Genomic DNA, 14,154 nt, shown 5'->3' with positions numbered 1-14,154 from the left:
AGCTGTTTGGTGGGGTGGAGCTCTTCCTGCTGGAGGATTAAGGGCAGGTGGCCACGACAGTGGCACAATCTGGGGAGCATGGCAGTAGCCCTTAGCCTCTCAACCCCTGAGCCCCAGCTACCTGTCCTGCCACTGGCCCTGAGCTTCACAGATTCCAGCTCTGACCCTGAAGACCAGCTCCAGGAAGCCCTGGGCTCAGCAGGTAGGTCACTGGGCATCTCTTGCTGAGACAAATCTGGGAAGCAGTTTTGGCATCAAGGCTGCCAGGCCTGGCCAGCAGATATGGCCCCAATGTCCCCATCAGCCCTGCCAGTCTAGCCACAGCCCTGGGAACACATGCTCTCTCCGATCTCACCCTGAGAAAACCATCTCCTCCCAAGAGACAGAAAACCAAAGGCTGGCCGGGAGGGCAGTGGGTGGGGAGGGGTCGGGAGGGGTGGTGGCCTGAGGTCTTTAGTTCACAGCCCCAAGGAAGCCAGGGCAGCTCCAGGCTATGGGAACATCTTTCTGTGGGGGCATCAACCCTCTGGGCTGGAGGCTAAAGACCTTTCCGGCCTGGGAGGACTAGATAGAGAGCCTGGCGCCTGAAGGATGGCCTCAAGGTCACTGACTGCCACTGTCCCCATGTGCCCCAGCTGGGCTGCTCTGCTCCCCAACCACATCTGGGGGTACAGGCCTCACCCTTTGGAGTGCCTGAGATCCAGGGGGTGGAGGGGATGGCTCTAGCACCTAGCCCCATCCTGCCTCAGGCCTGGCCTCCTATGGACTGGCTCTGTGGCCCACCTCAGCACCAGGGGCTTGGAAAGACAGCTCCCCAATGGTGGGGGCTGCTGGTGGGTCTGGGCCCTCTGGAGACATGTCTGACTGTATGCCACGCTGAGCTGTGCATGTGGATTGCCCACAGACAAATGAGAACATCAAGGCTCTTGGGGTTAAGATCACTTGCCAGGTCCCCCAACCTGACACAGGCTGTTGCTTCTGAGCCCTCCATGCCCTAGCTAGGCAAAGCTAGCCCAAATGGGTCAGTCTCAATCGAGACCAATACCTTCCTCCCTTTCTGTCCAGCCACAGAGGTCCAGGCTGCCTCAAGCTGCCAGCAGTCTATCTGGTTCCCTGGAGCTGGGGCCCAGTGACCAGAGCATGTACTGGGGGACACACTGCGAGGAGGTGTGGCTGCCAGGTTTTGGAAGGCAATGGTGCTATGCCTGCTCATGGAGGTGAGCCAGGGAAACTGAGAACACTACTGGCAGGATCCTCTAGGGTCATTCTGAGAAACCCTGAAGACTCAGGAGGCCATGGCACCCCAGGCCTCTGGGACAGGTAGTGAGAAGGGGCAACAGTGGAAGTCCTGTAGGGTGGACTCCTACCCAGGGAGCCACCAGGGACAGCTCTGCCCTGCCTATCGCCTGCCTTGTGCCTCAGTCAATAATATGAACTGAAAAGTAACAATATGAACTGAAAAATCACACCAAACTCCAGATATCCCACGTTTTCTCATTCTGCCCCTACCACTCCATAAGCCGGTGCTCTTCCTGCCCCATCCGCAGATCAGGCCCTGGGATACAGTGGTGGAAGGAGGAGTCCTGGCCATCTGACTCCTGACTTTAAAGTTCTCAGGGCCTGGCCTCAGAGCAGACAAGGCTCCATGCATCTTGGGGCTGAGTTGGGGCCTGAGCCCAGTCTAAGGGCAATGGCTAGTGGGGAAATTGAGCATTCTAGGTCACCCTCTGAGCTGCAGTCAGAGCCTGGGGCCTTGCTCGAGCCTTACCCTAGGGCTGACTCACTGATGCATTCGACGAAGGAGAATACCATGGCAAGGAGACTCCAGGACTGGAAAAACCCAGTCACCAGGGTGACCACTGAGCTGCTCAGAACAGACCTTGCCCAGCTGCCTGGGCTCTGAGGACTCACTTGAGTGGAGGGTGCCATTCTGAGGATTGGGCTGTGTCCTGCCCATTCATCACTTGGTGTCCTACACACCCAAGTGAGACTTCCAGCCCCCCTTGGGGTCCCATTTTCCTCCCCTCCTCAGAAGTCCCAGGAAGTCTTGCAATAAATCATTCAATTCAATGCTGGCTTGTGGTCCACCAAGGCCCCTTGATTGTTTCCCAACTTGGCCATTTTCACCCTTCCTGACTCACTGGGGTGTTACCTGCAGGACCAGCTGTTGCCAAGCCATCGGCAGGGGCTGCCCACTGCCCACACCACCACTGCCCACACCAGGCTGCTGGGCGCGCTCCAGCTGCAAGGCAACATGGCGCCTCTCCTGCTCCAGAGCTCGCGTCAGTCTCTCAAAGCGGGCCTCCTGCTCCTTCACTGAGGCCAGGATGCTGGCAGCTGAGTGCACGTTGCAGTCCTCCATGACCAGGATGCCGGCAGGCTGCAGGCAAAGCAGAGCGTGGTCAAGGTGGGGCTGGGGTGGAGGCCTAGAGAGGCCATCATAGGCCCCCTGCCCACTGCACACATAGATCATAGGACTCACTCCCAGACCAGAGCATCCAGCTCTCCAGAGAGAAGCTGCATTGATTAAATTCTAAATTAAAAGCCGTTAATCTGAGGCTGGCCAGAAGCAGCAGGCTCCCTCCCTAAAGAGTGTAGGGCTCTCAGCCGGGAGCCCCTGCTTCCTGCCAGGTTCAGCAGAACCTGAGGTTCTGGGTATCCCAGAGTCCTCTGGGAAGGGAAGGGTAGGAAGAGCTGGTGTGACAACCTCTCAGACTTCCCAGGGCCTCTGCTGTCCATAGCACATGCCAGTTCATCCCAACCTCATGGGGCCAGCACAGACCCACCTCACTGAGGCAGATGCTCTGTGGCCCAAAGAAATTGGGAAACCCATCCACAGCCACACAGCTGGTGTGGCAGAGCTGCTGTACCAGCGGGCAGGGAGACAGAAGCCATTCCATGGCCTCCTGGTGGGTCAGATACTGAGGCAGGTGAGGAGATGACACTGGTCTACAGACCAGCAGTCGGGCCTCCACTCACAGCCACACTGGCTGGGAACGAGAGTGGCATTTACCCACATGGCAGAGTAAAATTCAAGTTTAGCCTGGTTGAGATTCTGCACCAAGAAGTGGCCCATGTGCCTCATGCCTGACCTGGAGGGAGGTTGAGGGCAGGGTCCCAGGCATCTGAGGCCCAGTCTGTGGGGAAGGTCAGGCCTGCCTGGGGCCCTGCCCACTGCTGTTCCTGAGGGCCCCAGGATGGTGGGTGGGGGTGGCAGGGACTTGGCAGCTGCAACAAGCCAGCACTTTCCTCGCTGCTTGCTCCCTGGCTGCCCAGCATATTTGTTTTTCATGAACAAAAAGAAGCAGGGGAAGCATGTGGAGCACAGACCCAGGTGCATGGAAGCAGGCAGGGTGCAGGCCATGCAGCCATACCACTAGGCACTGTGGTGCAGTGCCCAGTCCTGCTCGGGGCCTCCTCCTGGCCCGGCCCACCCCAACCAGTTGAAGCTGACTCTGCCAGCCCCTGTGCCCCTGCACAACATAGGGGCTGAGCTTAGAGACACGGCACAGTGGGTAGCACCCCTGGAGGGCCAGCTCTGCTGCTCACTGGCCCAGGTGGAGCCAGCTTTAAGAACAGAATCCTAGAAAGGAGGGGGGGTCAGTGCTGGGCCTGATCACTGGTACCAGCTGAGCGAGGGACAGGGTTGGGGGGAACGGGTGTACTTCGAGGTGAAAAGACACCATAGAGCCCAACCCACTGTGAAGCTGGGGAAACCAAGGCCCATTGAAGGCAAGAGATCAACATAGGTCCCAGAAGCTGAGCTTCATTTCTCCAACACCTGTCACGCAAATAAAACCATCAGTGTGACCTAGCAGAGGGGCAGTGAAATCAGCATGGCCAGCTAGAAGAGGCAGTAGCTGGCAAGGGGGCAGGGGAGGAGCTTGGGGGGAATGAGGGGAGTGAGTTATAGACTGGGTCCTCTGGCCAAGAGGGAATGGAGGACAAACAGCATGGTATGTCCATGGCTGTGGGCACACAGCCTTCTGTGCACATCCACTGTTGCCTAGGCACGGGTCCCAGACACACACAGGCCCCATGCAGTGTCACGTAGGCACTAGGACTTGTGCATGGATAGACTGAACCTGGTAGCCCCAGGTGGGCATGGGTGGGGTCTTCCTCCCTGGAGGGCAGCACAAGGTGGGACAGGAGGTGGAGCCAGGTCACTCAAGCCCTTGGTTGCAGCATGGGTCTCAAGGCTCTGGGAGGTGATGATCAGGAAATCTACGGGCCTCATATCTAGGATTGCCCTTCCTCCTTGTGCCGAGACATGGGTTCCTGACTGACCTCAGGCGCCCCTTTCCTGCTCCCAGCAGGACCAGGCTAGGGCTACAGACCCTGGGGATAGCAGCTGAGGCGGCAGCACTGGCCTCCAGCTTTCCTGCTCCAGGCCCTCCAGCATATCCCAACTCTGAGGTCCAAGAAGCCTATGCAAGGGGTATCTACTTACTTTGACTGCCCCCATCCACCCAGCTAGGGCCCAGAAATCTAAGACTATGGTGAGAAGGTGGCCAAACCCATACTGACCTTTCCATTGCCCAGTTCTCTCAGCTGGAGCTAAATGACTGTGTGCCTCCCAGGAGACACCCTGAAATGCCAGCCAGCTTGGAGGAAGAGTGCCCTGCAGCCGTCCACAAAGAGCAGAGACTCTGGGTCTGGGGCCCATGCCCTCCACCCCAGCCCGAGGGTGTACCCCTCTGTCTGCCTGTGGGCAGGGATGCTGGGCATGGAGTCCCCTCCTCACCTGCCTTAAGTGTAGCCCTGGGGTATCCAAGAGGCATGGTGCTGGCTGAGGACATCCAGGAAGCAGGGAAGACCTAAGCCTACTTTTGTGACATGGTGGCCTTCCTGGGTCTGAGGTGCATAGCCTGTGCATAGGAGCACGTGTAGGTACAGGTGAGCCAGGCCAGCATCCCAGAGAGCAGCTTTTCGGATGGTAACTCAAATGCTATTTTTATATTAAAACAATAAATATGTGATGACCTGGAAGCAAATTGTACATGAATTTTTAAGATTGACCATGAGACTGGGGCACCTGGGTGGCTCAGTCAGTTAAGCATCTGACTCTTGATCTTGGCTCAGGTCATGATCTCATGGTTTCATGAGTTTGAGTCCTACATCAGCTTTGTGCTGACAGCATGGAGCCTGCCTAGGATTCTCTCTCCTCTCTCTCTGCCCCTCCCCCACTCATGCTGTGCCCCCTGCCAAAATAAATAAATGTTACAAAATAAATTAAAAAGATCAACTATGAGATTTTTAAATATACTTTTTAGTTTATTTACTTACATTTTGAGAGACAGAGAGAGAGAGAGAGAGAGAGCAAGCAAGTGAGCACAGGAGGAGGGGCAGAGAGAGAGAATCCCAATCAGGCTCTGCACTGGCAGCGCAGAGCCAGACATGGGGCTCAAACCCATGAACTATGAGATCATAACCTGAGCTGAAGCCGAGTCTGACATTAAACTTACTGAGCCACCCAGGCGCCCCAATGGACCATGAGACTTTAAAGACATTTTCCCCAGAGGGGTGTCGGGGCAGGGCCCAATCCTGGGGAGGGGTGGGCACCAGACTGGGAAGGCCTAGGGCAGGCAGGGAAGCACCACACTTGTGGGGTCTCAGCTCACCCTTGCTCTCCTCTCTGGCCAGTGTCATCACAGCTTCTATTCACCTGGCAAGGGTCCCACACTGTCCATCAGGTCAACCCCTCACAATCCCCACCCAGACCCCCACCGCTGGTTTGGCAGTCCTTGGTGGAGGCTGCTTCTCAGCATGCCCAACCACCTGTGGAGTTGACTTAGCAAGAAGACAGGAATGAGCATGCAGTGCAGAGCCAACCTCACCAGTCCCGGGCAGGAGTGAAAGTGGTGAACCTGGGGAAAGCCTGCCCTCACCTGGACACTCCAGGAGTGACCACAGGTGCTGAGTGGATAGAGGGATGGAAGGACAGGAGGCTGGACGGAAGGAGAAATGCATGAATGAGTGAACAAATGTGTGGATAGGAGGGTGAGTGGGTGGTTGTGTAAGAGGATGGCAGTGGATGGAGAGGGCTGGTTGTGTGAAAGGATGGCACTGGATGGAGAGATGGCTGGACAGTCAGATAGGCAGGTGAATGGGTACAAGGTCATCGGGGGGTTGATAGTCAGATAGGTGGATGAATGGGTACAAGGGGTGGGTGGGTAGATAGTCAGATGGGTGGATGAATGGGTAGGCAGGTGGGTAAGAACAAGGCTCTGAAACACTACTGGGTAGAGGGAGCCTGGACCCTGAACACTCTGGGACACGACTGTGGCTAGCACTTGCTCCATCAGGAAAGCAAAGGCACGATTAGAGGAACTACGGGGAGATGCTGATCATTCCCCGGAAACCTAAACCCACATTTGATGTCTTCCTGCTGACCCAGACATTCCTCCTCATAAGGAGTCCAGCCAAACCCTGCTCCAGAAAATCAAATTATGGGGCCTGAGTCCAATCTGGGTTGAGGAATTAGAGGAATTTCCTAAGGGTCAGGACGGCAGGGGGAGGCAGGCAGGAGGCCTGGGCGCCAGTCCCGACCCCTTGCCGGCCATCTGTCGGCACACTGCCAGCTGTCCCCCAAGAGGGGAGAGAGGGGACTGGCCACTGGTTGAACCTCATTCTGCCCCACTTGCCCCCCCTCCCAGATAGGGAGGAAATGGTGTAAGCAGAAGCAGAATCCAGGCCTGGTAGTGTCAAAGCCCCTTTGCCTGGGAGGGCATCATTTCCCCTATCCTCAACACTGCCAGCATGGAGACTTGCTCCAACACTGCTGGCCAGGCCTCATGGGGAGCCCATTTTTACCCTGTCACCCCTACTGTGGTCAGATGGTACCCACAGCTGCGGGGATAGCTTCTGGCCAGCACACAAGGATGGGCACTGAGCCAAGGCTGGAGCCTGGGCCGTGGGGTTCACACAGGGCGGAGTCCATGTCTGCCTGTCCCACCCAGGACTATAGTGTTGCTCCCAAGTCAGTGTAGGGCCTGGGCTGTCTGGGCAGGAGGAGGCTATTCTTAACCTCAAAGCAGTGGAAGAAATTGCCAAGGAAAGACAAACCAGCTTGACTTTGTGAAAACGAACCATTACTGTACATCCCCCCCCCAAAAAAGGGCCACGTATTGTGGTTATGGTTTTTTGGTCTTGGTTTTTAAAGTGACACCATTTACAGTAACATATGCAGTGAGCATTTCAGACAAAAGATGATAACTTGCTTCTAGACCTTGACTTCATCATAGTGGAAGCTGGTGAGGGGCACGTGGGGACATGTCACACTAGCCCCTCTATCTCTGTGCATTTACAACCTTCCATAACAGAAAGTGGGAGAAAAAATATAAAGACAACCAAAAGACAATCAACACCTTGGGATTAGGTCTTTGTAACATCCAGCAGTAAAGTGACACCCTTCATCTAGAAGGTACTCTTGCAAGTCAATAAGGAAAAACCAGAACCTCAACTCCAAGTGAGTAAAGGCTATAAACAAGGGATGTGGCCAGAGATATAAGATGCAGAGCAATGAACGTGGACACCATCAAGTGTGCACGCACCCTGAGAAAAGACTGGAAGGAAAGGCCTTTCAGGCCGCTGGGGCACTCTGGGCGGCAAAGTTCTGTACCCACCAGTGTTGCCAGTGCTCTGTGAGGACCCGAGTTACTGCTATAGTTGAAGGTAAGGAAGAGACGGAAAAGCAGCCACCTGCCCTAGCAGGCCGGCAAGTGAACAAGGAAGACTGGGAATTCAGCTCCCCAGGGGCCTGAGCAGTACCCCTTGCAGATCAAGGGAAGCAGAGGGATTTTCAGGGAGCTGATAGAGCCATAATTGGATTTAGCCTGGAAATTAGATTTCCCCAGCAGAGGAGGTACCCCTGTTGCAAGTGACCAGACGCCATGGTGGGGGTGAGGGTTGGAGAGATGGCCCCTTAGTGACCTCCTGCCCCCAGGCTATCCACACAGGCACCCAGCAGCACCCATCTGATGATCATATGGAGGACAACTCACATGTGCAGGGAGAACAGTCTGGGGAGGGAGGGCTCTTCCCCTGTGCCAATGGGGCACCCTAGGCCAAGTGCAGGCCAGGTCCAAGGCAGCACTGCTTAGCTCCAGGACAAGGGGGATGCTGAGCAGGTAATCAAAAGGACAAGGGGGCTGTGGCAGTACTTGATGCAGGAGGCTCAGGGACACATCAGGCAGGGACACCTGTAAGGGCCCAGAGAGCTTGAAGAGTGGGAGCTGAGAGCCTGGGACTAGGAGTGATTGGGTGACTGTGGGCTGGACATGGCAGAGGCAGGCCTCACCTGGATGCGAGTGCAGGGAGAGGCAGGTGAGTATAGCAGCTGCTTTTCCTCGGTGGGAGGCCTGAGCACAAGGGGCCACCATGAGAGGCACCTAAAGGGGTGGCCTGAGATTCCCACTGGGGCAGGTCTCAGATACTTGCTCCATGTGCCAGCTATGGCACACCCCAAGTCTCCTTGGTTCCCTGGGAAGTGCCTGTCAGAACTCATGGAATGGAGATGGATAGCTCTCCCCCAGGCCCCAGGCTGGTATTCAGGGAAGTCCCCTTGCTGTCCCTCCTGTACCTGACCCAGATTCCAGCTGCAGCCATAGCCCAAGGGTGATGCCCTGCAGGTTCCAAGTGTGGGTATGGGCAGCAAGGATCCACCTCCTCTGGGGTCTCTGTTACAGCCAGTCCAGGAGCACCCCACGGGCTCAAGTCCCCAGGGCTGGGGAGCCATGGGGCTCTAAATGGAGAGGGTGGGGACTGGCAGTCCCACTGCCCTCTCTGCTTGCACCAGTAGCCACCCACTCCACCTTGGTCATGAATGGGGAAACTGGGCGGGGGGCAATGGAATGGTCAAGCGCCAGGGTATCCTACTGTGTGGAAGCTGGCTAGTTTGCTGCTTCCAACACCAATGCCACCAAGGGAACTTGAGTGGCTCCCTCATCTCTTCCAGCAGAGACTCATACTCACACCCTCCCCAACATACACTCTATCTCAAGGGCAGCAGAGCAGCATGCTGGGGCAGTGATGAGGGTTCAGGCTCAGAGTGCCACCCTACCACACTCTGGGGTGTGCAAAAGACCAAGGCATTCCTGAGGAGGGGGCTGAGGCTCAAGGCCAGGCTGGGACCAAATGCAGACAGATCCGATTGGCACCAGAGCCTGGGAGCCCAGTCCCTACTGAGGGGCCAAGGGGCCCATGAAATATCCTGATAGCCCCACTGAGGTATAGCTGGGCAGCTGTCCAGCCAGGTCAAGGGCCACAGTGAGGCAGATACAGCAGTCACCCACACTGGCTACCAGCCTGTGTATACCAGGAACACCCTTCCCCCCCCCCCACAAGATGGTGGACCCCCTTCTTCCTGGCCCCCTCTATCACCATGGCAACACCCAGGCTTCTCTGTGAGGGACAGAGCCTCTTTGTGGTGGCACAAAGCCCCTTTGAGGGGCAGTGGAGGTGCAGCCCCCAGGAGCCTGTGGCCAATAAGCCTTTGGGGGGAGGGTGTGGTGAGGCAGGGCCCCTCAGCCCAGCTATCCCCCTCTTGCGTTGCAGAGCCAAGGAAGCTAGTATGGGAGAGCCTGGTGATTAGCAGCTAGAACGAAACCCCCCGCCGCAGTGCCACCTGCCCCAGCTGCCCACAGAAGTGTCCTTGGGATAAGCCCCACAGCTCTCTGCTAGAGTCTGGGGGATTTTCCATGTCTTCCTCATCATTTTGACAAGGAACACGTTCTGCCTAGATAAGTGGCTATGGGGAAACTCCTGCCTGATGGGAAACCAGGCTCAAGACCCAATGGGGACTGGGCACAGGAAGTGCTTGGTGGGCAGACAAGTCAGATGACAGCAAGTCTGGCAGCAGATCTGCTGAGGGGGCTGTGCATGGCATCCCAGCTCATGGTCCCTCGCTTCTCTCACCTGGCTTCCCCTCCTATAGGGGGTGCCTATCTTTGCCTGCTGGCCCCAGGGAGAATGCAACTGGCCCAGTTCTGTGGCCTAGCACAGGCCTGCTGCAGAAACAACCTCAGGACAGACTTGTGTAAGAGGGAAACTGGCTATAACATAGTTTGCTCTAGGGTAGGGGAAATGAGACCCTGAGGGCAATGTGGGCCTGGTGACAGGGACCCAGCACAGAGCACTCCTGCCCACACTCCAGTGAGGAGGCTGCCTTGTCAGGGCCCCATCCCACAGAGAGGGAGGTTCACCCTACCGGGCTCCCAGCAGTGGAACCCCTCCCCACCCCAGCCTGTAGGTCCTTGCCACCCTGACGGCTGCTGACCAGGCACTTGGCAGTGCCCCTGCATGCTGGGCACCCTGCCCGGCAGCCCTCCCCAAGCAACCTCAATCTGACCCACTGCAGCTTTGCTAACTAAGCCACTGGGGTGGGGGATCATGGCCCTGGGGCAGCAGCTGGGGGTAGAGCTGGCCCCAGGAGAGATCAATCCCTTTTGTGGGCAGCTCTACGCGGGTCCCAGAGAGGCTGCCAAGGGACCAACCCTGACATGGCAGTGTCCACTGAGTCAATAAGCACCCCCTCCACCCCTACCTCTCCCTCCCTGTCTGGTTTCCCTGTCACATTCCTGCTAGCTGCTTGCGGGCACCAATGTGCTGCATTGGACAATCATTAGCAATAGCAGGTCAGTTTTCTCCACAGCCCTGGGAGGGGTGGGGGTGGTGGGGCCTATAGAGAGGGGGGCTGCCAATAAAGCCCAGCCCAGGTTCTCACTATCCTTGCTGCTGGGGCCTGGGCTTAGCAAGATCCTCCTCAGCCTTCTAAAGGAGGTTCCAGGGGAAGAGTGAGATGTGTGCAAAAGTTGGTCCCTCATTTATTTCCTCATTAGGAACACTGGAGACCCAGCAGGGAGACTCTGCTGGGCCTTTCCAGTACAGTGCCTGGGACAGGACCAACAAACACCCAGGTGGCAGGAAGACCCTCCAGGAAGACCCGAGAGGATGGCTTCAGCCATGGCCACCTGGTTCTAGATGGTTCAGAGGTGAGTGTGGGTGAAAGAGTAGAGCACGCCCTGCAGAGGGAGGTTCCAGGCCCTTCCACCCTTGCTCCTGGCCCCACAGCATCAAAGGGCCAAGTCCCCTCTAGTCTGTTTCTGCCCAGGGTCAACAAGCATGTGACCATGGCCAGCTCAGGCCTCTCCTGGGGCCCCCAGAAACATCCCTTCCCTCCCAGAAACTTAGCTGGCTACCAGCCTTGCTGCTCCTAACCCCCTCTCCAGGCTGGGAGCCAGCTCAGCTGCTCCTGAAGCTAGGGAGTGCCCATGGCAACAGGTCCAGACACCACCAACCTCCAGCCAGCAGCAAACTCCCGCCTTTTATATGCAAATGACCCAGTGGGAAAGGGCAGGGGGCTCCACTCCACCAGCCCCAGCACAGACTTCAGGCCCTGCACGTCCTCTCTGGCTCCCCTACCCACCCACACATACCAAGAGAGCCTGCTAGGGGCTGGACTTGTCTGTGTGTCCTACCCCTGCCCAAAGGAGGTGGGAACACTGCAGAAGGCAGCTTACAGTTTGGGGGCCTCCTAAAACTCACCTGCAGGCACATGTGAGCAGCCACCCACAGAAGCATGAACACCCCCCCCGCAAGGATGCATGATACACCCACAGGCACATTTACACCCCCCTATGCTGTGTGGTGGCTGCTGAGCTCACTATAGCTGCTCTGTGGGGCCTCACCTGCCCCACCGGAAAATGGGTGGTGGGTAGCCTGAAAGTCCTGACAGGTCCTAACTGGGGGAGGGGAAAGTAGGACTAGCACTCCTTAGCCATTGTGGCTCATGCTAAGGGTCAGCATCCTACACAGACCCTGTTACTGTCCGGAACACCTGCAAGGCTGCTGCCCTGCATTGAGACCTCTGAAGCCAGGCCTGTCTGTGGCACCACAGTCTGCAAATGGCCCCAGTCTCTGGTCCACACCAACGTCTCTCTGTAGCAGGTGAGGGTGGCCGGGCCACAGACCCTGGACACAAGCACCCAGCCAGCACAGAACTGCCTACAGCACACCAGCACCCTGGGGCAAATCCTACTGCCTTTGAAGGACCCGAGAAGAGTTGCGTTTCACTAAATTACATTTAGCATATTTATTAGCACAAGTATTAGGGAATAGCTGATACGTGTCCTCAAAAGGTCAAAGAGAGTGTTGAACTGATGAATTGGGAACATACCATAATGAAAAGGAGCAATCCGAAATGATGACCCAATGGAGATTTTAAACAAACAACAGCAGACAGGACACGGCAGCAAATCTGCAGAGTGAGGTAGCAGAAAGCATACTCGGGGCAGTCCTTCCAAAGCAGCAGAAAATGACAAAAAGTTGATGAAAGAGGGAAGACAGGAGATGTAGAAAATAGATCCCAGGGCTAAACTTCCACAGAACAGGAATTCCCTGAGGCAGGAAGAGTGGATCGGCACCCCACAACTTTGCCAGAAGCGGGGCTTTCTGTCCAGAAAACAAGCTAAGAAAAGTGTGGATATGCCTATTTCTGGCATTTTACAATTCACTCTTGGTAGGCTGATGTTTCCCCCAGTCTCCTAAATGTTTGATATCGGCTCTGCAGTATGGGAAGGAGGCCCACCCCGCCTGATCTGCTGGCTGTGCAAACGTTCCCAGTACCCAGGCGCACTGAACTCTGGGTTCACATTCTCCACCAGGCTGTCCACATCCTGGCGGGGCTGGACATCGTCCATCACCAGATGTCAGCTGCACATCGTCTTGCCCACTCACCATCTCTTGTGTTGCAGACACTTTTACAACCAGGAATAGCTGACAGCTTTGTTAAACAAGATGCCTGGCCTCCTTAAATCAAGATCTTTAAAAAAGTTAACCTAGCTCTGAAATTCCTTAAGGAAACTTCATAGTGAAATTCCTGGATTTTCAGAGTCATGATTTGCCATTCGCATGATCCATCTTTCCCTGGGAGGGAACAAACATGGCTCACTGGGAGCTCACCAGATTGCCCAGAGAAGTCCAGGCTATTTCAATTAGGGGGTCACCATACCATAGGCAGAAGCTCCAGGCAACATCCCTTGGGGTACAAGGGCTGCTGAGAGGTTGAACTGTATTTTCCAGCAATGCCCTGATATGCCATGTGCCTTAAGATGACTAGCTGTTCCTAGCAGTCCTTTGTTAGCTGCCTGTGGGGAGTATTTTTACTGTCTCAGGATATCTGTGCATCTGTGGGCTGATGAGTATAAGAGATTAGGTATTAAAAAAAGAGAGAGAGAGAGAGAGAGAGACACTAGATATGAATCCATGAAACACAAAGTTCAGCCAAGCCAAACAACAACAACAACAACAGAAACCCAAACGATACACACAGATGCCGGTACACACACAAACATGAAAGTTAAGTATACGACGGATGTGTTCATTAACTAGAAGGTAGGAATGTTTTCACAATATATTTGTATATCCAATCCTTACAATGTACATTTCAAACAGCTTACAAGTTTATCAATTACACTCAGTGAAACTGAAAAAAAAAAATGAAGTAAAACAAAGGAACATTTTAGCTATTTTAATTTTACAAATTCAGTTGCTTAAAAATAAACTTGAGGGGTGCCTGGGTGGCTCGGCTGGTTAAGCAGCTGACTTTGGCTCAGGTCATGATCTCATGGTTCATGAGTTCGAGCCCCGCATCAGGCTCCATGCTCACAGCTCAGAGCCTGGAGCCTGCTTTGGATTCTGTGTCTCCCTCTCTCTCTGCCCCTCCCCTGCTTGCTCTCTTTCTCTCAAAAATAAATAAACATTAAAAATTTTTTTTAAATAAAAATTTAAAAAAGTAAACTTGAAAAATGTAAAAAAAATTCCCAACAACACCCATCTCTTGTGTTCCATATGCCTTTTCTTTTATATTTTAAAATAAAAAAGATTATAACAGAGTACTATGAACAACTGCACACCAACAAATTGCATAACCTAAATGCACAAATTCCTACAAACACACAATCTACCAAAACTGACCCATGAAGAAACAAAACCTGAGCAGACCTGTAACTAGCAGGGAGACTGAATCAGTATTCAAAATCCTCTCAAAAAAGAAAGGCCCAGGACCAGATGGCTTCACTGGTGAATTCTACCAAATATTCAAAGAGGAGTTAACATTAATCTTCAAACTGTCCCCCAAAATTGACAAGAAAGGAG

The 14,154-nt window shown here is 54.8% G+C and overlaps 1 protein-coding gene and 1 long non-coding RNA gene across 10 annotated transcripts in view; one reads left to right on the top strand and one right to left on the bottom strand.

The window, feature by feature from the left end:
• ARVCF (ARVCF delta catenin family member) overlaps window positions 1-14,154 on the bottom strand; it is a 53,786-nt gene that overhangs the window by 19,414 nt on the left and 20,218 nt on the right. For 8 of the 9 annotated variants that reach the window (XM_042962915.1, XM_042962912.1, XM_042962913.1 and 5 more), the window contains one exon: window positions 2,153-2,380. In XM_042962915.1, the coding sequence (XP_042818849.1) occupies window positions 2,153-2,362 (210 nt within the window). In that variant the 5' untranslated portion in view covers window positions 2,363-2,380. Of the gene's footprint in view, window positions 1-2,152; window positions 2,381-8,581; window positions 8,645-14,154 lie in introns of those variants that run through there. The other variant, XM_042962909.1, reaches the window with a different exon arrangement.
• Window positions 9,510-13,506, top strand: LOC122232756. Its single transcript, XR_006210149.1, has 3 exons — window positions 9,510-10,634; window positions 10,839-10,991; window positions 11,815-13,506. It is a non-coding gene; the product is annotated as an uncharacterized LOC122232756 (long non-coding RNA).

The sequence above is a fragment of the Panthera tigris genome, chromosome D3 (genome assembly GCF_018350195.1).
Source record: "Panthera tigris isolate Pti1 chromosome D3, P.tigris_Pti1_mat1.1, whole genome shotgun sequence".
NCBI lineage: Eukaryota > Metazoa > Chordata > Mammalia > Carnivora > Felidae > Panthera > Panthera tigris.
Note: the sequence above shows the minus strand (reverse complement) of the source record. Positions and strands in the feature narration are given on the sequence as shown.